General features: G+C 41.1%; 3 protein-coding genes across 3 annotated transcripts in view; all 3 read left to right on the plus strand.

Annotated features, from left to right (window-relative positions):
- The window catches only part of LOC110489254, a 29,618-nt gene extending 14,316 nt beyond the window's left edge, over nt 1–15,302 (plus strand). Inside the window, exon 5 of the mRNA XM_036971109.1 lies at nt 1–15,302. Coding sequence (XP_036827004.1) covers nt 1–15,045 — 15,045 coding nt within the window. The 3' untranslated portion in view covers nt 15,046–15,302.
- On the plus strand, nt 15,042–19,651 carry LOC118936453 (trichohyalin-like). Its single transcript, XM_036971112.1, has one exon. The coding sequence runs from the start codon at nt 15,110–15,112 to the stop codon at nt 18,995–18,997; it is 3,888 nt and encodes a 1,295-aa protein (XP_036827007.1). The 5' UTR covers nt 15,042–15,109; the 3' UTR covers nt 18,998–19,651.
- LOC110489253 (titin) overlaps nt 19,438–23,956 on the plus strand; it is a 29,149-nt gene continuing 24,630 nt past the window's right edge. Inside the window, exon 1 of the mRNA XM_036971071.1 lies at nt 19,438–23,956. This exon is cut by the window's right edge and continues 24,630 nt beyond it. Within this exon, the coding sequence (XP_036826966.1) occupies nt 19,466–23,956 (4,491 nt within the window). The 5' untranslated portion in view covers nt 19,438–19,465.

Consider the following 23,956-nt stretch of genomic DNA (forward strand, 5'->3'; position numbering starts at 1 on the left):
GATATGATGGAGTCTATGAAAGCTGAGCTTGACAGACAGAAAGAGGGAAAAAACAGAAGGAAAAAAGAAATGCCAATGATGAAGACCACGGTCCAGAGGCCACAGGATGAAACAGAGAAAGCCTACCTTGGAGATACAACAACTGAGATACCATTTGAGTCACAAGAGCTAAGAACCGCCATTGAAAAAGAAAGAAGAGACTTGGAACGCAGAGAGAAAATGATTATGAGAGAGAAGTATGACCTGGAAAAGTCAAAAGCCGAGTTTGAGAAGGAAAAGGCGGGGATGGAGAACATGATCACAAAACAACGAGAGGAGAGCAGACAAATGATTGAGGACATAGAAAAGAAAAAAGAAAATCTCGAGCAAATGGATGCAGAGATGCAAAGGAAAAGACAGGTCATCGTAAGGGAAATGCAATATAAAACACAAAAGATGCAGGATTTAAAAAAAGCAAAAGATAAATTTAAACAAACGCAAGTTAAATTTAGCAAAGAGAAAATTGAAATGGGAAACATCAAAAAGGCTACCTTGGCGGAAAGAAATAAACTAGCAGTAGAGCAAGCTTACATAGAGAAACGTAAGGAGGAGATGGAAGCCATCCTGGAAACGACAAAGAAGGAGAATGAAGATCTGCTGAACTTAAAAGCTCAAATAGAGGGATGGAAAGAAGACAAAGACGAACGGGGTGAACGCCTGAACAGGGAGAGAAAGGAACTTGAATATCTGAAAAGTAAGATTCAAAAAGAAAAAGAGGATACGATAAGAAACAGGAACATTTCGGAAAAAGAGAAAAAGGACTTGGAGCTGATGAGATCTGAAATGCAGAAAGAAAAGGGGAAGATGGAACAAGAGAAGCTTAAGGTACAAGTTGAGAGACAAAAGCTTGAACAAATGAAACTGGAGTTACAGAGAAAGTCCAACGACCTAGATATGATCATAGAAGACACAAAGAGGGAGAAAGTCAGTGCATCACAAATTCCTGTCCAAATACAACAACAAAAGAACCAAATTGATTGTTTTGTGGAAGAGACAAAGAGGAGTAAAATCGAAGAAGAATTGATGAGCGCTGAAATAAAAAGACAGAAAGAGGAGATAGACAGCAAACAAGACATTCTATCAAATGAGAGAGAAGATCTGAATAAACTCAGAACAGAGGTAAACAATCAGAGAGAAGAGATTGAAAATATCACGCAAGAGCAAATTAAAGAAACATTTCTAATTAATCAGACAAAGACAGAGATGGAAAAAGAGAGATGTGAGATGGACAGAATAAAGAAAATGATAGAGCAGAATATGGATGAGCTAGAGCAGAGAAAGTGTGAGATGAGAAAAGTAGAAAACATAATTATCGAACTGAGAAAAGAAGAAGAGAGTATAACGAATGAGATGAACAGGATGAGAAAGAACACAGAGCAGAAAAGTTTTGAAATGCAGAGACGGTCTGAAGACATGAATCAGCTAATGGATGAGACAAGACGGGAGAGGGGGAAGGTTGAAGAACTGGCTATCCAAACTCAAAAACAAAGAGAAGAAATGGTGGGTTTTATGGAAAAGAACAAACAAAAGCAGAACGAACTGGAACTCATGACTGACAAGATTGAAAGAGAGAAACAAGACATCGAAGACAGTCGGGATGTGCTAACAAAGGAGAGAGAGGAGCTGGAACAAATGAGGAGTGAGATACAGCAACAGAGAGAGGAGACAGAATCTCACATGGAAGACCAAAGGAAAGAGAAAGAACATTTGGAACAAATGACGACGGACATGAAAAAACAGTTGCTAGAGGTGGACAATGACAAGGAAATGATACAAAGCTCAATGGGTGAACTGAGAGTGAAAGAGGCAGAAATGGTGAGAGAAAAAGACAACATGGATAACAAGATGGCTAGGCTCAAAGAGGAAGAGGATAGAATGCGGGAAGAAATAGGAAGGAAGATGGACATCTTAAAGCAGGAAAGTTGTGAAATCAAAAGACTTAGAGATGAAATTGACAGTGAAAAGGACCAGCTGAATGCAAAATTGCTTGAGTTGGAAAAAATGCATGAAGAACTAGATAGAGAGAAGAAGGAAGTGAAAGACAGGAAGGATGAAACACTGAAAGAGAAAGATCAGTTGGAAGAGAGGCGAGGTAAGATAAGTAAGGAGAAAGAGGAATTGGATATCAGTCTTGATCTGATGAAAAGACAAAGGGAAGACTTGATGAGCTTGAAGGCTGAAGCAGAAGTACAGACCGAGCCTATGGAAACAGACTGGAAGGAAAAGCTCACGAGGGAAAGACAACAACTTGAAGATGTAAAGGAGGAGATACAGAAGGAAAAAGAAGCCTTTGAGAGAAAGAAGGGATTGACCGTGAAAGAAAGAGATGAGTTTGATCTGATGAAGTCTGAAACCCAGGGACAATTGGAGGAAATAGAACAAAACAAACAAGACATTCGTGTGGAGAAGGAAAAGCTGGATCAGATCAAAGCTGAGTTAGAAAGACGGTCTGAAGACATCAATCAGCTCATGGATGAGACAAGACGGGAGAGGGGGAAGGTTGACGAACTGGCTGTCCAAACCCAAAAACAAAGAGAAGAAATGGTGGGTTTTATGGAAAAGAACAAACAAAAGCAGAACGAACTGGAACTCATGACTGACAAGATTGAAAGAGAGAAACAAGACATCGAAGACAGTCGGGATGTGCTAACAAAGGAGAGAGTGGAGCTGGAACAAATGAGGAGTGAGATACAGCAACAGAGAGAGGAGACAGAATCTCACATGGAAGACCAAAGGAAAGAGAAAGAACATTTGGAACAAATGACGACGGACATGAAAAAACAGTTGCTAGAGGTGGACAATGACAAGGAAATGATACAAAGCTCAATGGGTGAACTGAGAGTGAAAGAGGCAGAAATGGTGAGAGAAAAAGACAACATGGATAACAAGATGGCTAGGCTCAAAGAGGAAGAGGATAGAATGCGGGAAGAAATAGGAAGGAAGATGGACATCTTAAAGCAGGAAAGTTGTGAAATCAAAAGACTTAGAGATGAAATTGACAGTGAAAAGGACCAGCTGAATGCAAAATTGCTTGAGTTGGAAAAAATGCATGAAGAACTAGATAGAGAGAAGAAGGAAGTGAAAGACAAGAAGGATGAAACACTGAAAGAGAAAGATCAGTTGGAAGAGAGGCGAGGGAAGATAAGTAAGGAGAAAGAGGAATTGGATATCAGTCTTGAACTGATGAAAAGACAAAGGGAAGACTTGATGAGCTTGAAGGCTGAAGCAGAAGTACAGACCGAGCCTATGGAAACAGACTGGAAGGAAAAGCTCACGAGGGAAAGACAACAACTTGAAGATGTAAAGGAGGAGATACAGAAGGAAAAAGAAGCCTTTGAGAGAAAGAAGGGATTGGCCATGAAAGAAAGAGATGAGTTTGATCTGATGAAGTCTGAAACCCAGGGACAATTGGAGGAAATAGAACAAAACAAACAAGACATTCGTGTGGAGAAGGAAAAGCTGGATCAGATCAAAGCTGAGTTAGAAAGACGGTCTGAAGACATCAATCAGCTCATGGTTGAGACAAGACGGGAGAGGGGGAAGGTTGAAGAACTGGCTATCCAAACTAAAAAACAAAGAGAAGAAATGGTGGGTTTTATGGAAAAGAACAAACAAAAGCAAAACGAACTGGAACTCATGACTGACAAGATTGAAAGAGAGAAACAAGACATCGAAGACAGTCGAGATGTGCTAACAAAGGAGAGAGAGGAGCTGGAACAAATGAGGAGTGAGATACAGCAACAGAGAGAGGAGACAGAATCTCACATGGAAGACCAAAGGAAAGAGAAAGAACATTTGGAACAAATGACGACGGACATGAAAAAACAGTTGCTAGAGGTGGACAATGACAAGGAAATGATACAAAGCTCAATGGGTGAACTGAGAGTGAAAGAGGCAGAAATGGTGAGAGAAAAAGACAACATGGATAACAAGATGGCTAGGCTCAAAGAGGAAGAGGATAGAATGCGGGAAGAAATAGGAAGGAAGATGGACATCTTAAAGCAGGAAAGTTGTGAAATCAAAAGACTTAGAGATGAAATTGACAGTGAAAAGGACCAGCTGAATGCAAAATTGCTTGAGTTGGAAAAAATGCATGAAGAACTAGATAGAGAGAAGAAGGAAGTGAAAGACAGGAAGGATGAAACACTGAAAGAGAAAGATCAGTTGGAAGAGAGGCGAGGTAAGATAAGTAAGGAGAAAGAGGAATTGGATATCAGTCTTGAACTGATGAAAAGACAAAGGGAAGACTTGATGAGCTTGAAGGCTGAAGCAGAAGTACAGACCGAGCCTATGGAAACAGACTGGAAGGAAAAGCTCACGAGGGAAAGACAACAACTTGAAGATGTAAAGGAGGAGATAGAGAAGGAAAAAGAAGCCATTGAGAGAAAGAAGGGATTGACCATGAAAGAAAGAGATGAGTTTGATCTGAAGAAGTCTGAAACACAGGGACAATTGGAGGAAATAGAACAAAACAAACAAGACATTCGTGTGGAGAAGGAAAAGCTGGATCAGATCAAAGCTGAGTTAGAAAGACGGTCTGAAGACATCAATCAGCTCATGGATGAGACAAGACGGGAGAGGGAGAAGGTTGAAGAACTGGCTATCCAAACTCAAAAACAAAGAGAAGAAATGGTGGGTTTTATGGAAAAGAACAAACAAAAGCAGAACGAACTGGAACTCATGACTGACAAGATTGAAAGAGAGAAACGAGACATCGAAGACAGTCGGGATGTGCTAACAAAGGAGAGAGATGAGCTGGAACAAATGAGGAGTGAGATACAGCAACAGAGAGAGGAGACAGAATCTCACATGGAAGACCAAAGGAAAGAGAAAGAACATTTGGAACAAATGACGACGGACATGAAAAAACAGTTGCTAGAGGTGGACAATGACAAGGAAATGATACAAAGCTCAATGGGTGAACTGAGAGTGAAAGAGGCAGAAATGGTGAGAGAAAAAGACAACATGGATAACAAGATGGCTAGGCTCAAAGAGGAAGAGGATAGAATGCGGGAAGAAATAGGAAGGAAGATGGACATCTTAAAGCAGGAAAGTTGTGAAATCAAAAGACTTAGAGATGAAATTGACAGTGAAAAGGACCAGCTGAATGCAAAATTGCTTGAGTTGGAAAAAATGCATGAAGAACTAGATAGAGAGAAGAAGGAAGTGAAAGACAGGAAGGATGAAACACTGAAAGAGAAAGATCAGTTGGAAGAGAGGCGAGGTAAGATAAGTAAGGAGAAAGAGGAATTGGATATCAGTCTTGAACTGATGAAAAGACAAAGGGAAGACTTGATGAGCTTGAAGGCTGAAGCAGAAGTACAGACCGAGCCTATGGAAACAGACTGGAAGGAAAAGCTCACGAGGGAAAGACAACAACTTGAAGATGTAAAGGAGGAGATACAGAAGGAAAAAGAAGCCCTTGAGAGAAAGAAGGGATTGACCATGAAAGAAAGAGATGAGTTTGATCTGATGAAGTCTGAAACCCAGGGACAATTGGAGGAAATAGAACAAAACAAACAAGACATTCGTGTGGAGAAGGAAAAGCTGGATCAGATCAAAGCTGAGTTAGAAAGACGGTCTGAAGACATCAATCAGCTCATGGATGAGACAAGACGGGAGAGGGGGAAGGTTGAAGAACTGGCTATCCAAACTCAAAAACAAAGAGAAGAAATGGTGGGTTTTATGGAAAAGAACAAACAAAAGCAGAACGAACTGGAACTCATGACTGACAAGATTGAAAGAGAGAAACAAGACATCGAAGACAGTCGGGATGTGCTAACAAAGGAGAGAGAGGAGCTGGAACAAATGAGGAGTGATATACAGCAACAGAGAGAGGAGACAGAATCTCACATGGAAGACCAAAGGAAAGAGAAAGAACATTTGGAACAAATGACGACGGACATGAAAAAACAGTTGCTAGAGGTGGACAATGACAAGGAAATTATACAAAGCTCAATGGGTGAACTGAGAGTGAAAGAGGCAGAAATGGTGAGAGAAAAAGACAACATGGATAACAAGATGGCTAGGCTCAAAGAGGAAGAGGATAGAATGCGGGAAGAAATAGGAAGGAAGATGGACATCTTAAAGCAGGAAAGTTGTGAAATCAAAAGACTTAGAGATGAAATTGACAGTGAAAAGGACCAGCTGAATGCAAAATTGCTTGAGTTGGAAAAAATGCATGAAGAACTAGATAGAGAGAAGAAGGAAGTGAAAGACAGGAAGGATGAAACACTGAAAGAGAAAGATCAGTTGGAAGAGAGGCGAGGTAAGATAAGTAAGGAGAAAGAGGAATTGGATATCAGTCTTGAACTGATGAAAAGACAAAGGGAAGACTTGATGAGCTTGAAGGCTGAAGCAGAAGTACAGACCGAGCCTATGGAAACAGACTGGAAGGAAAAGCTCACGATGGAAAGACAACAACTTGAAGATGTAAAGGAGGAGATACAGAAGGAAAAAGAAGCCTTTGAGAGAAAGAAGGGATTGACCATGAAAGAAAGAGATGAGTTTGATCTGATGAAGTCTGAAACCCAGGGACAATTGGAGGAAATAGAACAAAACAAACAAGACATTCGTGTGGAGAAGGAAAAGGTGGATCAGATCAAAGCTGAGTTAGAAAGACGGTCTGAAGACATCAATCAGCTCATGGATGAGACAAGACAGGAGAGGGGGAAGGTTGAAGAACTGGCTATCCAAACTCAAAAACAAAGAGAAGAAATGGTGGGTTTTATGGAAAAGAACAAACAAAAGCAGAACGAACTGGAACTCATGACTGACAAGATTGAAAGAGAGAAACAAGACATCGAAGACAGTCGGGATGTGCTAACAAAGGAGAGAGAGGAGCTGGAACAAATGAGGAGTGAGATACAGCAACAGAGAGAGGAGACAGAATCTCACATGGAAGACCAAAGGAAAGAGAAAGAACATTTGGAACAAATGACGACGGACATGAAAAAACAGTTGCTAGAGGTGGACAATGACAAGGAAATGATACAAAGCTCAATGGGTGAACTGAGAGTGAAAGAGGCAGAAATGGTGAGAGAAAAAGACAACATGGATAACAAGATGGCTAGGCTCAAAGAGGAAGAGGATAGAATGCGGGAAGAAATAGGAAGGAAGATGGACATCTTAAAGCAGGAAAGTTGTGAAATCAAAAGACTTAGAGATGAAATTGACAGTGAAAAGGACCAGCTGTATGCAAAATTGCTTGAGTTGGAAAAAATGCATGAAGAACTAGATAGAGAGAAGAAGGAAGTGAAAGACAGGAAGGATGAAACACTGAAAGAGAAAGATCAGTTGGAAGAGAGGCGAGGTAAGATAAGTAAGGAGAAAGAGGAATTGGATATCAGTCTTGAACTGATGAAAAGACAAAGGGAAGACTTGATGAGCTTGAAGGATGAAGCAGAAGTACAGACCGAGCCTATGGAAACAGACTGGAAGGAAAAGCTCACGAGGGAAAGACAACAACTTGAAGATGTAAAGGAGGAGATACAGAAGGAAAAAGAAGCCTTTGAGAGAAAGAAGGGATTGACCATGAAAGAAAGAGATGAGTTTGATCTGATGAAGTCTGAAACCCAGGGACAATTGGAGGAAATAGAACAAAACAAACAAGACATTCGTGTGGAGAAGGAAAAGCTGGATCAGATCAAAGCTGAGTTAGAAAGACGGTCTGAAGACATCAATCAGCTCATGGATGAGACAAGACAGGAGAGGGGGAAGGTTGAAGAACTGGCTATCCAAACTCAAAAACAAAGAGAAGAAATGGTGGGTTTTATGGAAAAGAACAAACAAAAGCAGAACGAACTGGAACTCATGACTGACAAGATTGAAAGAGAGAAACAAGACATCGAAGACAGTCGGGATGTGCTAACAAAGGAGAGAGAGGAGCTGGAACAAATGAGGAGTGAGATACAGCAACAGAGAGAGGAGACAGAATCTCACATGGAAGACCAAAGGAAAGAGAAAGAACATTTGGAACAAATGACGACGGACATGAAAAAACAGTTGCTAGAGGTGGACAATGACAAGGAAATGATACAAAGCTCAATGGGTGAACTGAGAGTGAAAGAGGCAGAAATGGTGAGAGAAAAAGACAACATGGATAACAAGATGGCTAGGCTCAAAGAGGAAGAGGATAGAATGCGGGAAGAAATAGGAAGGAAGATGGACATCTTAAAGCAGGAAAGTTGTGAAATCAAAAGACTTAGAGATGAAATTGACAGTGAAAAGGACCAGCTGTATGCAAAATTGCTTGAGTTGGAAAAAATGCATGAAGAACTAGATAGAGAGAAGAAGGAAGTGAAAGACAGGAAGGATGAAACACTGAAAGAGAAAGATCAGTTGGAAGAGAGGCGAGGTAAGATAAGTAAGGAGAAAGAGGAATTGGATATCAGTCTTGAACTGATGAAAAGACAAAGGGAAGACTTGATGAGCTTGAAGGATGAAGCAGAAGTACAGACCGAGCCTATGGAAACAGACTGGAAGGAAAAGCTCACGAGGGAAAGACAACAACTTGAAGATGTAAAGGAGGAGATACAGAAGGAAAAAGAAGCCTTTGAGAGAAAGAAGGGATTGACCATGAAAGAAAGAGATGAGTTTGATCTGATGAAGTCTGAAACCCAGGGACAATTGGAGGAAATAGAACAAAACAAACAAGACATTCGTGTGGAGAAGGAAAAGCTGGATCAGATCAAAGCTGAGTTAGAAAGACGGTCTGAAGACATCAATCAGCTCATGGATGAGACAAGACAGGAGAGGGGGAAGGTTGAAGAACTGGCTATCCAAACTCAAAAACAAAGAGAAGAAATGGTGGGTTTTATGGAAAAGAACAAACAAAAGCAGAACGAACTGGAACTCATGACTGACAAGATTGAAAGAGAGAAACGAGACATCGAAGACAGTCGGGATGTGCTAACAAAGGAGAGAGAGGAGCTGGAACAAATGAGGAGTGAGATACAGCAACAGAGAGAGGAGACAGAATCTCACATGGAAGACCAAAGGAAAGAGAAAGAACATTTGGAACAAATGACGACGGACATGAAAAAACAGTTGCTAGAGGTGGACAATGACAAGGAAATGATACAAAGCTCAATGGGTGAACTGAGAGTGAAAGAGGCAGAAATGGTGAGAGAAAAAGACAACATGGATAACAAGATGGCTAGGCTCAAAGAGGAAGAGGATAGAATGCGGGAAGAAATAGGAAGGAAGATGGACATCTTAAAGCAGGAAAGTTGTGAAATCAAAAGACTTAGAGATGAAATTGACAGTGAAAAGGACCAGCTGTATGCAAAATTGCTTGAGTTGGAAAAAATGCATGAAGAACTAGATAGAGAGAAGAAGGAAGTGAAAGACAGGAAGGATGAAACACTGAAAGAGAAAGATCAGTTGGAAGAGAGGCGAGGTAAGATAAGTAAGGAGAAAGAGGAATTGGATATCAGTCTTGAACTGATGAAAAGACAAAGGGAAGACTTGATGAGCTTGAAGGATGAAGCAGAAGTACAGACCGAGCCTATGGAAACAGACTGGAAGGAAAAGCTCACGAGGGAAAGACAACAACTTGAAGATGTAAAGGAGGAGATACAGAAGGAAAAAGAAGCCTTTGAGAGAAAGAAGGGATTGACCATGAAAGAAAGAGATGAGTTTGATCTGATGAAGTCTGAAACCCAGGGACAATTGGAGGAAATAGAACAAAACAAACAAGACATTCGTGTGGAGAAGGAAAAGCTGGATCAGATCAAAGCTGAGTTAGAAAGACGGTCTGAAGACATCAATCAGCTCATGGATGAGACAAGACGGGAGAGGGGGAAGGTTGAAGAACTGGCTATCCAAACTCAAAAACAAAGAGAAGAAATGGTGGGTTTTATGGAAAAGAACAAACAAAAGCAGAACGAACTGGATCTCATGACTGACAAGATTGAAAGAGAGAAACAAGACATCGAAGACAGTCGGGATGTGCTAACAAAGGAGAGAGAGGAGCTGGAACAAATGAGGAGTGAGATACAGCAACAGAGAGAGGAGACAGAATCTCACATGGAAGACCAAAGGAAAGAGAAAGAACATTTGGAACAAATGACGACGGACATGAAAAAACAGTTGCTAGAGGTGGACAATGACAAGGAAATGATACAAAGCTCAATGGGTGAACTGAGAGTGAAAGAGGCAGAAATGGTGAGAGAAAAAGACAACATGGATAACAAGATGGCTAGGCTCAAAGAGGAAGAGGATAGAATGCGGGAAGAAATAGGAAGGAAGATGGACATCTTAAAGCAGGAAAGTTGTGAAATCAAAAGACTTAGAGATGAAATTGACAGTGAAAAGGACCAGCTGTATGCAAAATTGCTTGAGTTGGAAAAAATGCATGAAGAACTAGATAGAGAGAAGAAGGAAGTGAAAGACAGGAAGGATGAAACACTGAAAGAGAAAGATCAGTTGGAAGAGAGGCGAGGTAAGATAAGTAAGGAGAAAGAGGAATTGGATATCAGTCTTGAACTGATGAAAAGACAAAGGGAAGACTTGATGAGCTTGAAGGCTGAAGCAGAAGTACAGACCGAGCCTATGGAAACAGACTGGAAGGAAAAGCTCACGAGGGAAAGACAACAACTTGAAGATGTAAAGGAGGAGATACAGAAGGAAAAAGAAGCCCTTGAGAGAAAGAAGGGATTGACCATGAAAGAAAGAGATGAGTTTGATCTGATGAAGTCTGAAACCCAGGGACAATTGGAGGAAATAGAACAAAACAAACAAGACATTCGTGTGGAGAAGGAAAAGCTGGATCAGATCAAAGCTGAGTTAGAAAGACGGTCTGAAGACATCAATCAGCTCATGGATGAGACAAGACGGGAGAGGGGGAAGGTTGAAGAACTGGCTATCCAAACTCAAAAACAAAGAGAAGAAATGGTGGGTTTTATGGAAAAGAACAAACAAAAGCAGAACGAACTGGATCTCATGACTGACAAGATTGAAAGAGAGAAACAAGACATCGAAGACAGTCGGGATGTGCTAACAAAGGAGAGAGAGGAGCTGGAACAAATGAGGAGTGAGATACAGCAACAGAGAGAGGAGACAGAATCTCACATGGAAGACCAAAGGAAAGAGAAAGAACATTTGGAACAAATGACGACGGACATGAAAAAACAGTTGCTAGAGGTGGACAATGACAAGGAAATGATACAAAGCTCAATGGGTGAACTGAGAGTGAAAGAGGCAGAAATGGTGAGAGAAAAAGACAACATGGATAACAAGATGGCTAGGCTCAAAGAGGAAGAGGATAGAATGCGGGAAGAAATAGGAAGGAAGATGGACATCTTAAAGCAGGAAAGTTGTGAAATCAAAAGACTTAGAGATGAAATTGACAGTGAAAAGGACCAGCTGTATGCAAAATTGCTTGAGTTGGAAAAAATGCATGAAGAACTAGATAGAGAGAAGAAGGAAGTGAAAGACAGGAAGGATGAAACACTGAAAGAGAAAGATCAGTTGGAAGAGAGGCGAGGTAAGATAAGTAAGGAGAAAGAGGAATTGGATATCAGTCTTGAACTGATGAAAAGACAAAGGGAAGACTTGATGAGCTTGAAGGCTGAAGCAGAAGTACAGACCGAGCCTATGGAAACAGACTGGAAGGAAAAGCTCACGAGGGAAAGACAACAACTTGAAGATGTAAAGGAGGAGATACAGAAGGAAAAAGAAACCTTTGAGAGAAAGAAGGGATTGACCATGAAAGAAAGAGATGAGTTTGATCTGATGAAGTCTGAAACCCAGGGACAATTGGAGGAAATAGAACAAAACAAACAAGACATTCGTGTGGAGAAGGAAAAGCTGGATCAGATCAAAGCTGAGTTAGAAAGACGGTCTGAAGACATCAATCAGCTCATGGATGAGACAAGACGGGAGAGGGGGAAGGTTGAAGAACTGGCTATCCAAACTCAAAAACAAAGAGAAGAAATGGTGGGTTTTATGGAAAAGAACAAACAAAAGCAGAACGAACTGGATCTCATGACTGACAAGATTGAAAGAGAGAAACAAGACATCGAAGACAGTCGGGATGTGCTAACAAAGGAGAGAGAGGAGCTGGAACAAATGAGGAGTGAGATACAGCAACAGAGAGAGGAGACAGAATCTCACATGGAAGACCAAAGGAAAGAGAAAGAACATTTGGAACAAATGACGACGGACATGAAAAAACAGTTGCTAGAGGTGGACAATGACAAGGAAATGATACAAAGCTCAATGGGTGAACTGAGAGTGAAAGAGGCAGAAATGGTGAGAGAAAAAGACAACATGGATAACAAGATGGCTAGGCTCAAAGAGGAAGAGGATAGAATGCGGGAAGAAATAGGAAGGCAGATGGACATCTTAAAGCAGGAAAGTTGTGAAATCAAAAGACTTAGAGATGAAATTGACAGTGAAAAGGACCAGCTGTATGCAAAATTGCTTGAGTTGGAAAAAATGCATGAAGAACTAGATAGAGAGAAGAAGGAAGTGAAAGACAGGAAGGATGAAACACTGAAAGAGAAAGATCAGTTGGAAGAGAGGCGAGGTAAGATAAGTAAGGAGAAAGAGGAATTGGATATCAGTCTTGAACTGATGAAAAGACAAAGGGAAGACTTGATGAGCTTGAAGGCTGAAGCAGAAGTACAGACCGAGCCTATGGAAACAGACTGGAAGGAAAAGCTCACGAGGGAAAGACAACAACTTGAAGATGTAAAGGAGGAGATACAGAAGGAAAAAGAAGCCCTTGAGAGAAAGAAGGGATTGACCATGAAAGAAAGAGATGAGTTTGATCTGATGAAGTCTGAAACCCAGGGACAATTGGAGGAAATAGAACAAAACAAACAAGACATTCGTGTGGAGAAGGAAAAGCTGGATCAGATCAAAGCTGAGTTAGAAAGACGGTCTGAAGACATCAATCAGCTCATGGATGAGACAAGACGGGAGAGGGGGAAGGTTGAAGAACTGGCTATCCAAACTCAAAAACAAAGAGAAGAAATGGTGGGTTTTATGGAAAAGAACAAACAAAAGCAGAACGAACTGGAACTCATGACTGACAAGATTGAAAGAGAGAAACAAGACATCGAAGACAGTCGGGATGTGCTAACAAAGGAGAGAGAGGAGCTGGAACAAATGAGGAGTGAGATACAGCAACAGAGAGAGGAGACAGAATCTCACATGGAAGACCAAAGGAAAGAGAAAGAACATTTGGAACAAATGACGACGGACATGAAAAAACAGTTGCTAGAGGTGGACAATGACAAGGAAATTATACAAAGCTCAATGGGTGAACTGAGAGTGAAAGAGGCAGAAATGGTGAGAGAAAAAGACAACATGGATAACAAGATGGCTAGGCTCAAAGAGGAAGAGGATAGAATGCGGGAAGAAATAGGAAGGAAGATGGACATCTTAAAGCAGGAAAGTTGTGAAATCAAAAGACTTAGAGATGAAATTGACAGTGAAAAGGACCAGCTGAATGCAAAATTGCTTGAGTTGGAAAAAATGCGTGAAGAACAAGATAGAGAGAAGAAGGAAGTGAAAGACAGGAAGGATGAAACACTGAAAGAGAAAGATCAGTTGGAAGAGAGGCGAGGTAAGATAAGTAAGGAGAAAGAGGAATTGGATATCAGTCTTGAACTGATGAAAAGACAAAGGGAAGACTTGACGAGCTTGAAGGCTGAAGCAGAAGTACAGACCGAACCTATGGAAACAGACTGGAAGGAAAAGCTCACGATGGAAAGACAACAACTTGAAGATGTAAAGGAGGAGATACAGAAGGAAAAAGAAACCTTTGAGAGAAAGAAGGGATTGACCATGAAAGAAAGAGATGAGTTTGATCTGATGAAGTCTGAAACCCAGGGACAATTGGAGGAAATAGAACAAAACAAACAAGACATTCGTGTGGAGAAGGAAAAGCTGGATCAGATCAAAGCTGAGTTAGAAAGACGGTCTGAAGACATCAATCATGTCATGGATGAGACAAGACGGGAGAGGGGGAAGGTTGAAGAACTGGCTATCCAAACTCAAAAACAAAGAGAAGACATGGTGGGTTTTATGGAAAAGAACAAACAAAAGCAGAACGAACTGGAACTCATGAATGACAAGATTGAAAGAGAGAAACAAGACATCGAAGACAGTCGGGATGTGCTAACAAAGGAGAGAGTGGAGCTGGAACAAATGAGGAGTGAGATACAGCAACAGAGAGAGGAGACAGAATCTCACATGGAAGACCAAAGGAAAGAGAAAGAGCATTTGGAACAAATGACGACGGACATGAAAAAACAGTTGCTAGAGGTGGACAATGACAAGGAAATGATACAAAGTTCAATGGGTGAACTGAGAGTGAAAGAGGCAGAAATGGTGAGAGAAAAAGACAACATGGATAACAAGATGGCTAGGCTCAATGAGGAAGAGGATAGAAAGCGGGAAGAAATAGGAAGGAAAATGGACATCTTAAAGCAGGAAAGTTGTGAAATCACAAGACTTAGAGATGAAATTGACAGTGAAAAGGACCAGCTGAATGCAAAATTGCTTGAGTTGGAAAAAATGCGTGAAGAACTAGATAGACAGAAGAAGGAAGTGAAAGACAGGAAGGATGAAACACTGAAAGAGAAAGATCAGTTGGAAGAGAGGCGAGGTAAGATAAGTAAGGAGAAAGAGGAATTGGATATCAGTCTTGAACTGATGAAAAGACAAAGGGAAGACTTGACGAGCTTGAAGGCTGAAGCAGAAGTACAGACCGAACCTATGGAAACAGACTGGAAGGAAAAGCTCACGAGGGAAAGACAACAACTTCAAGATGTAAAGGAGGAGATACAGAAGGAAAAAGAAACCTTTGAGAGAAAGAAGGGATTGACCATGAAAGAAAGAGATGAGTTTGATCTGATGAAGTCTGAAACCCAGGGACAATTGGAGGAAATAGAACAAAACAAACAAGACATTCGTGTGGAGAAGGAAAAGCTGGATCAGATCAAAGCTGAGTTAGAAAGACGGTCTGAAGACATCAATCATGCTCATGGATGAGACAAGACGGGAGAGGGGGAAGGTTGAAGAACTGGCTATCCAAACTCAAAAACAAAGAGAAGACATGGTGGGTTTTATGGAAAAGAACAAACAAAAGCAGAACGAACTGGAACTCATGAATGACAAGATTGAAAGAGAGAAACAAGACATCGAAGACAGTCGGGATGTGCTAACAAAGGAGAGAGTGGAGCTGGAACAAATGAGGAGTGAGATACAGCAACAGAGAGAGGAGACAGAATCTCACATGGAAGACCAAAGGAAAGAGAAAGAGCATTTGGAACAAATGACGACGGACATGAAAAAACAGTTGCTAGAGGTGGACAATGACAAGGAAATGATACAAAGTTCAATGGGTGAACTGAGAGTGAAAGAGGCAGAAATGGTGAGAGAAAAAGACAACATGGATAACAAGATGGCTAGGCTCAATGAGGAAGAGGATAGAAAGCGGGAAGAAATAGGAAGGAAAATGGACATCTTAAAGCAGGAAAGTTGTGAAATCACAAGACTTAGAGATGAAATTGACAGTGAAAAGGACCAGCTGAATGCAAAATTGCTTGAGTTGGAAAAAATGCGTGAAGAACTAGATAGACAGAAGAAGGAAGTGAAAGACAGGAAGGATGAAACACTGAAAGAGAAAGATCAGTTGGAAGAGAGGCGAGGTAAGATAAGTAAGGAGAAAGAGGAATTGGATATCAGTCTTGAACTGATGAAAAGACAAAGGGAAGACTTGACGAGCTTGAAGGCTGAAGCAGAAGTACAGACCGAACCTATGGAAACAGACTGGAAGGAAAAGCTCACGAGGGAAAGACAACAACTTCAAGATGTAAAAGAGGAGATACAGAAGGAAAAAGAAACCTTTGAGAGAAAGAAGGGATTGACCATGAAAGAAAGAGATGAGTTTGATCTGATGAAGTCTGAAACCCAGGGACAATTGGAGGAAATAGAACAAAACAAACAAGACATTCGTGTGGAGAAGGAAAAGCTGGATCAGATCAAAGCTGAGTTAGAAAGACGGTCTGAAGACATCAATCATGTCATGGATGAGACAAGACGGGAGAGGGGGAAGGTTGAAGAACTGGCTATCCAAACTCAAAAACAAAGAGAAGACATGGTGGGTTTTATGGAAAAGAACAAACAAAAGCAGAACGAACTGGAACTCATGAATGACAAGATTGAAAGAGAGAAACAAGACATCGAAGACAGTCGGGATGTGCTAACAAAGGAGAGAGTGGAGCTGGAACAAATGAGGAGTGAGATACAGCAACAGAGAGAGGAGACAGAATCTCACATGGAAGACCAAAGGAAAGAGAAAGAGCATTTGGAACAAATGACGACGGACATGAAAAAACAGTTGCTAGAGGTGGACAATGACAAGGAAATGATACAAAGCTCAATGGGTGAACTGAGAGTGAAAGAGGCAGAAATGGTGAGAGAAAAAGACAACATGGATAACAAGATGGCTAGGCTCAAAGAGGAAGAGGATGGAATGCGGGAAGAAATAGGAAGGAAGATGGACATCTTAAAGCAGGAAAGTTGTGAAATCAAAAGACTTAGAGATGAAATTGACAGTGAAAAGGACCAGCTGAATGCAAAATTGCTTGAGTTGGAGAAAATGCGTGAAGAACTAGAAAGAGAGAAGAAGGAAGTGAACAACAGGAAGGATGAAACACTGAAAGAGAAAGATCAGTTGGAAGAGAGGCGAGGTAAGATGAGCAAGGAGAAAGAGGAATTGGATATCAGTCTTGAACTGATGAAAAGACAAGGGGAAGACTTGACGAGCTTGAAGGCTGAAGCAGACGCACAGACCGAGGCTATGGAAACAGACTGGAAGGAAAAGCTCACGATGGAAAGACAACAACTTGAAGATGTAAAGGAGGAGATACAGAAGGAAAAAGAAGCCTTTGAGAGAAAGAAGGGATTGACCATGAAAGAAAGAGATGAGTTTGATCTGATGAAGTCTGAAACCCAGGGACAATTGGAGGAAATAGAACAAAACAAACAAGACATTCGTGTGGAGAAGGAAAAGCTGGATCAGATCAAAGCTGAGTTAGAAAGACGGTCTGAAGACATCAATCAGCTCATGGATGAGACAAGACGGGAGAGGGGGAAGGTTGAAGAACTGGCTATCCAAACTCAAAAACAAAGAGAAGAAATGGTGGGTTTTATGGAAAAGAACAAACAAAAGCAGAACGAACTGGAACTCATGAATGACAAGATTGAAAGAGAGAAACAAGACATCGAAGAAAGTTGGGATGTGCTAACAAAGGAGAGAGAGGAGCTGGAACAAATGAGGAGTGAGATACAGCAACAGAGAGAGGAGACAGAATCTCACATGGAAGACCAAAGGAAAGAGAAAGAACATTTGGAACAAATGACGACGGACATGAAAAAACAGTTGCTAAAGGTGGACAATGACAAGGAAATGATACAAAGCTCAATGTGTGAACTGAGAGTGAAAGAGGCAGAAATGGTGAGAGAAAAAGACAACATGGATAACAAGATGGCTAGGCTCAAAGAGGAAGAGGATGGAATGCGGGAAGAAATAGGAAGGAAGATGGACATCTTAAAGCAGGAAAGTTGTGAAACCAAAAGACTAAGAGATGAAATTGACAGTGAAAAGGACCAGCTGAATGCAAAATTGCTTGAGTTGGAAAAAATGCGTGAAGAACTAGATAGAGAGAAGAAGGAAGTGAAAGACAGGAAGGATGAAACACTGAAAGAGAAAGATCAGTTGGAAGAGAGGCGAGGTAAGATAAGTAAGGAGAAAGAGGAATTGGATATCAGTCTTGAACTGATGAAAAGACAAAGGGAAGACTTGACAAGCTTGAAGGCTGAAGCAGAAGTACAGACCGAACCTATGGAAACAGACTGGAAGGAAAAGCTCACGATGGAAAGACAACAACTTGAAGATGTAAAGGAGGAGATACAGAAGGAAAAAGAAGCCTTTGAGAGAAAGAAGGGTTTGACCATGAAAGAAAGAGATGAGTTTGATCTGATGAAGTCTGAAACACAGGGACAATTGGAGGAAATAGAACAAAACAAACAAGACATTCGTGTGGAGAAGGAAAAGCTGGATCAGATCAAAGCTGAGTTAGAAAGACGGTCTGAAGACATCAATCAGCTCATGGATGAGACAAGACGGGAGAGGGGGAAGGTTGAAGAACTGGCTATCCAAACTCAAAAACAAAGAGAAGAAATGGTGGGTTTTATGGAAAAGAACAAACAAAAGCAGAACGAACTGGAACTCATGAATGACAAGATTGAAAGAGAGAAACAAGACATCGAAGACAGTCGGGATGTGCTAACAAAGGAGAGAGTGGAGCTGGAACAAATGAGGAGTGAGATACAGCAACAGAGAGAGGAGACAGAATCTCACATGGAAGACCAAAGGAAAGAGAAAGAGCATTTGGAACAAATGACGACGGACATGAAAAAACAGTTGCTAGAGGTGGACAATGACAAGGAAATGATACAAAGCTCAATGGGTGAACTGAGAGTGAAAGAGGCAGAAATGGTGAGAGAAAAAGACAACATGGATAACAAGATGGCTAGGCTCAAAGAGGAAGAGGATGGAATGCGGGAAGAAATAGGAAGGAAGATGGACATCTTAAAGCAGGAAAGTTGTGAAATCAAAAGACTTAGAGATGAAATTGACAGTGAAAAGGACCAGCTGAATGCAAAATTGCTTGAGTTGGAGAAAATGCGTGAAGAACTAGAAAGAGAGAAGAAGGAAGTGAACAACAGGAAGGATGAAACACTGAAAGAGAAAGATCAGTTGGAAGAGAGGCGAGGTAAGATGAGCAAGGAGAAAGAGGAATTGGATATCAGTCTTGAACTGATGAAAAGACAAAGGGAAGACTTGACAAGCTTGAAGGCTGAAGCAGAAGTACAGACCGAAGCCTATGGAAACAGACTGGAAGGAAAAGCTCACGATGGAAAGACAACAACTTGAAGATGTAAAGGAGGAGATACAGAAGGAAAAAGAAGCCTTTGAGAGAAAGAAGGGTTTGACCATGAAAGAAAGAGATGAGTTTGATCTGATGAAGTCTGAAACACAGGGACAATTGGAGGAAATAGAACAAAACAAACAAGACATTCGTGTGGAGAAGGAAAAGCTGGATCAGATCAAAGCTGAGTTAGAAAGACGGTCTGAAGACATCAATCAGCTCATGGATGAGACAAGACGGGAGAGGGGGAAGGTTGAAGAACTGGCTATCCAAACTCAAAAACAAAGAGAAGAAATGGTGGGTTTTATGGAAAAGAACAAACAAAAGCAGAACGAACTGGAACTCATGAATGACAAGATTGAAAGAGAGAAACAAGACATCGAAGACAGTCGGGATGTGCTAACAAAGGAGAGAGAGGAGCTGGAACAAATGAGGAGTGAGATACAGCAACAAAAGAGGAGACAGAATCTCACATGGAAGACCAAAGGAAAGAGAAAGAACATTTGGAACAAATGACGACAGACATGAAAAAACAGTTGCTAGAGGTGGACAATGACAAGGAAATGATACAAAGTTCAATGGGTGAACTGAGAGTGAAAGAGGCAGAAATGGTGAGAGAAAAAGACAACATGGATAACAAGATGGCTAGGCTCAAAGAGGAAGAGGATGGAATGCGGGAAGAAATAGGAAGGAAGATGGACATCTTAAAGCAGGAAAATTGTGAAATCAAAAGACTTAGAGATGAAATTGACAGTGAAAAGGACCAGCTGAATGCAAAATTGCTTGAGTTGGAGAAAATGCATGAAGAACTAGAAAGAGAGAAGAAGGAAGTGAACAACAGGAAGGATGAAACACTGAAAGAGAAAGATCAGTTGGAAGAGAGGCGAGGTAAGATGAGCAAGGAGAAAGAGGAATTGGATATCAGTCTTGAACTGATGAAAAGACAAAGGGAAGACTTGACAAGCTTGAAGGCTGAAGCAGAAGTACAGACCGAACCTATGGAAACAGACTGGAAGGAAAAGCTCACGATGGAAAGACAACAACTTGAAGATGTAAAGGAGGAGATACAGAAGGAAAAAGAAGCCTTTGAGAGAAAGAAGGGTTTGACCATGAAAGAAAGAGATGAGTTTGATCTGATGAAGTCTGAAACACAGGGACAATTGGAGGAAATAGAACAAAACAAACAAGACATTCGTGTGGAGAAGGAAAAGCTGGATCAGATCAAAGCTGAGTTAGAAAGACGGTCTGAAGACATCAATCAGCTCATGGATGAGACAAGACGGGAGAGGGGGAAGGTTGAAGAACTGGCTATCCAAACTCAAAAACAAAGAGAAGAAATGGTGGGTTTTATGGAAAAGAACAAACAAAAGCAGAACGAACTGGAACTCATGAATGACAAGATTGAAAGAGAGAAACAAGACATCGAAGACAGTCGGGATGTGCTAACAAAGGAGAGAGAGGAGCTGGAACAAATGAGGAGTGAGATACAGCAACAAAGAGAGGAGACAGAATCTCACATGGAAGACCAAAGGAAAGAGAAAGAACATTTGGAACAAATGACGACAGACATGAAAAAACAGTTGCTAGAGGTGGACAATGACAAGGAAATGATACAAAGTTCAATGGGTGAACTGAGAGTGAAAGAGGCAGAAATGGTGAGAGAAAAAGACAACATGGATAACAAGATGGCTAGGCTCAAAGAGGAAGAGGATGGAATGCGGGAAGAAATAGGAAGGAAGATGGACATCTTAAAGCAGGAAAATTGTGAAATCAAAAGACTTAGAGATGAAATTGACAGTGAAAAGGACCAGCTGAATGCAAAATTGCTTGAGTTGGAGAAAATGCATGAAGAACTAGAAAGAGAGAAGAAGGAAGTGAACAACAGGAAGGATGAAACACTGAAAGAGAAAGATCAGTTGGAAGAGAGGCGAGGTAAGATGAGCAAGGAGAAAGAGGAATTGGATATCAGTCTTGAACTGATGAAAAGACAAAGGGAAGACTTGACAAGCTTGAAGGCTGAAGCAGAAGTACAGACCGAACCTATGGAAACAGACTGGAAGGAAAAGCTCACGATGGAAAGACAACAACTTGAAGATGTAAAGGAGGAGATACAGAAGGAAAAAGAAGCCTTTGAGAGAAAGAAGGGTTTGACCATGAAAGAAAGAGATGAGTTTGATCTGATGAAGTCTGAAACACAGGGACAATTGGAGGAAATAGAACAAAACAAACAAGACATTCGTGTGGAGAAGGAAAAGCTGGATCAGATCAAAGCTGAGTTAAAAAGACGGTCTGAAGACATCAATCAGCTCATGGATGAGACAAGACGGGAGAGGGGGAAGGTTGAAGAACTGGCTATCCAAACTCAAAAACAAAGAGAAGAAATGGTGGGTTTTATGGAAAAGAACAAACAAAAGCAGAACGAACTGGAACTCATGAATGACAAGATTGAAAGAGAGAAACAAGACATCGAAGACAGTCGGGATGTGCTAACAAAGGAGAGAGAGGAGCTGGAACAAATGAGGAGTGAGATACAGCAACAAAAAGAGGAGACAGAATCTCACATGGAAGACCAAAGGAAAGAGAAAGAACATTTGGAACAAATGACGACAGACATGAAAAAACAGTTGCTAGAGGTGGACAATGACAAGGAAATGATACAAAGTTCAATGGGTGAACTGAGAGTGAAAGAGGCAGAAATGGTGAGAGAAAAAGACAACATGGATAACAAGATGGCTAGGCTCAAAGAGGAAGAGGATGGAATGCGGGAAGAAATAGGAAGGAAGATGGACATCTTAAAGCAGGAAAATTGTGAAATCAAAAGACTTAGAGATGAAATTGACAGTGAAAAGGACCAGCTGAATGCAAAATTGCTTGAGTTGGAGAAAATGCATGAAGAACTAGAAAGAGAGAAGAAGGAAGTGAACAACAGGAAGGATGAAACACTGAAAGAGAAAGATCAGTTGGAAGAGAGGCGAGGTAAGATGAGCAAGGAGAAAGAGGAATTGGATATCAGTCTTGAACTGATGAAAAGACAAAGGGAAGACTTGACAAGCTTGAAGGCTGAAGCAGAAGTACAGACCGAACCTATGGAAACAGACTGGAAGGAAAAGCTCACGATGGAAAGACAACAACTTGAAGATGTAAAGGAGGAGATACAGAAGGAAAAAGAAGCCTTTGAGAGAAAGAAGGGTTTGACCATGAAAGAAAGAGATGAGTTTGATCTGATGAAGTCTGAAACACAGGGACAATTGGAGGAAATAGAACAAAACAAACAAGACATTCGTGTGGAGAAGGAAAAGCTGGATCAGATCAAAGCTGAGTTAGAAAGACGGTCTGAAGACATCAATCAGCTCATGGATGAGACAAGACGGGAGAGGGGGAAGGTTGAAGAACTGGCTATCCAAACTCAAAAACAAAGAGAAGAAATGGTGGGTTTTATGGAAAAGAACAAACAAAAGCAGAACGAACTGGAACTCATGAATGACAAGATTGAAAGAGAGAAACAAGACATCGAAGACAGTCGGGATGTGCTAACAAAGGAGAGAGAGGAGCTGGAACAAATGAGGAGTGAGATACAGCAACAGAGAGAGGAGACAGAATCTCACATGGAAGACCAAAGGAAAGAGAAAGAGCATTTGGAACAAATGACGACGGACATGAAAAAACAGTTGCTAGAGGTGGACAATGACAAGGAAATGATACAAAGCTCAATGGGTGAACTGAGAGTGAAAGAGGCAGAAATGGTGAGAGAAAAAGACAACATGGATAACAAGATGGCTAGGCTCAAAGAGGAAGAGGATGGAATGCGGGAAGAAATAGGAAGGAAGATGGACATCTTAAAGCAGGAAAGTTGTGAAATCAAAAGACTTAGAGATGAAATTGACAGTGAAAAGGACCAGCTGAATGCAAAATTGCTTGAGTTGGAGAAAATGCGTGAAGAACTAGAAAGAGAGAAGAAGGAAGTGAACAACAGGAAGGATGAAACACTGAAAGAGAAAGATCAGTTGGAAGAGAGGCGAGGTAAGATGAGCAAGGAGAAAGAGGAATTGGATATCAGTCTTGAACTGATGAAAAGACAAGGGGAAGACTTGACGAGCTTGAAGGCTGAAGCAGACGCACAGACCGAGGCTATGGAAACAGACTGGAAGGAAAAGCTCACGATGGAAAGACAACAACTTGAAGATGTAAAGGAGGAGATACAGAAGGAAAAAGAAGCCTTTGAGAGAAAGAAGGGATTGACCATGAAAGAAAGAGATGAGTTTGATCTGATGAAGTCTGAAACCCAGGGACAATTGGAGGAAATAGAACAAAACAAACAAGACATTCGTGTGGAGAAGGAAAAGCTGGATCAGATCAAAGCTGAGTTAGAAAGACGGTCTGAAGACATCAATCAGCTCATGGATGAGACAAGACGGGAGAGGGGGAAGGTTGAAGAACTGGCTATCCAAACTCAAAAACAAAGAGAAGAAATGGTGGGTTTTATGGAAAAGAACAAACAAAAGCAGAACGAACTGGAACTCATGAATGACAAGATTGAAAGAGAGAAACAAGACATCGAAGAAAGTTGGGATGTGCTAACAAAGGAGAGAGAGGAGCTGGAACAAATGAGGAGTGAGATACAGCAACAGAGAGAGGAGACAGAATCTCACATGGAAGACCAAAGGAAAGAGAAAGAACATTTGGAACAAATGACGACAGACATGAAAAAACAGTTGCTAGAGGTGGACAATGACAAGGAAATGATACAAAGTTCAATGGGTGAACTGAGAGTGAAAGAGGCAGAAATGGTGAGAGAAAAAGACAACATGGATAACAAGATGGCTAGGCTCAAAGAGGAAGAGGATGGAATGCGGGAAGAAATAGGAAGGAAGATGGACATCTTAAAGCAGGAAAATTGTGAAATCAAAAGACTTAGAGATGAAATTGACAGTGAAAAGGACCAGCTGAATGCAAAATTGCTTGAG

Source organism: Oncorhynchus mykiss, chromosome 32, assembly GCF_013265735.2.
Source record: "Oncorhynchus mykiss isolate Arlee chromosome 32, USDA_OmykA_1.1, whole genome shotgun sequence".
NCBI lineage: Eukaryota > Metazoa > Chordata > Actinopteri > Salmoniformes > Salmonidae > Oncorhynchus > Oncorhynchus mykiss.

Excerpts from the sequence above, each read along its gene's own strand:
- LOC118936453 (XM_036971112.1), top strand. The coding sequence starts at position 15,110 with ATGGTGGGTTTTATGGAAAAGAACAAACAAAAGCAGAACGAACTGGAA.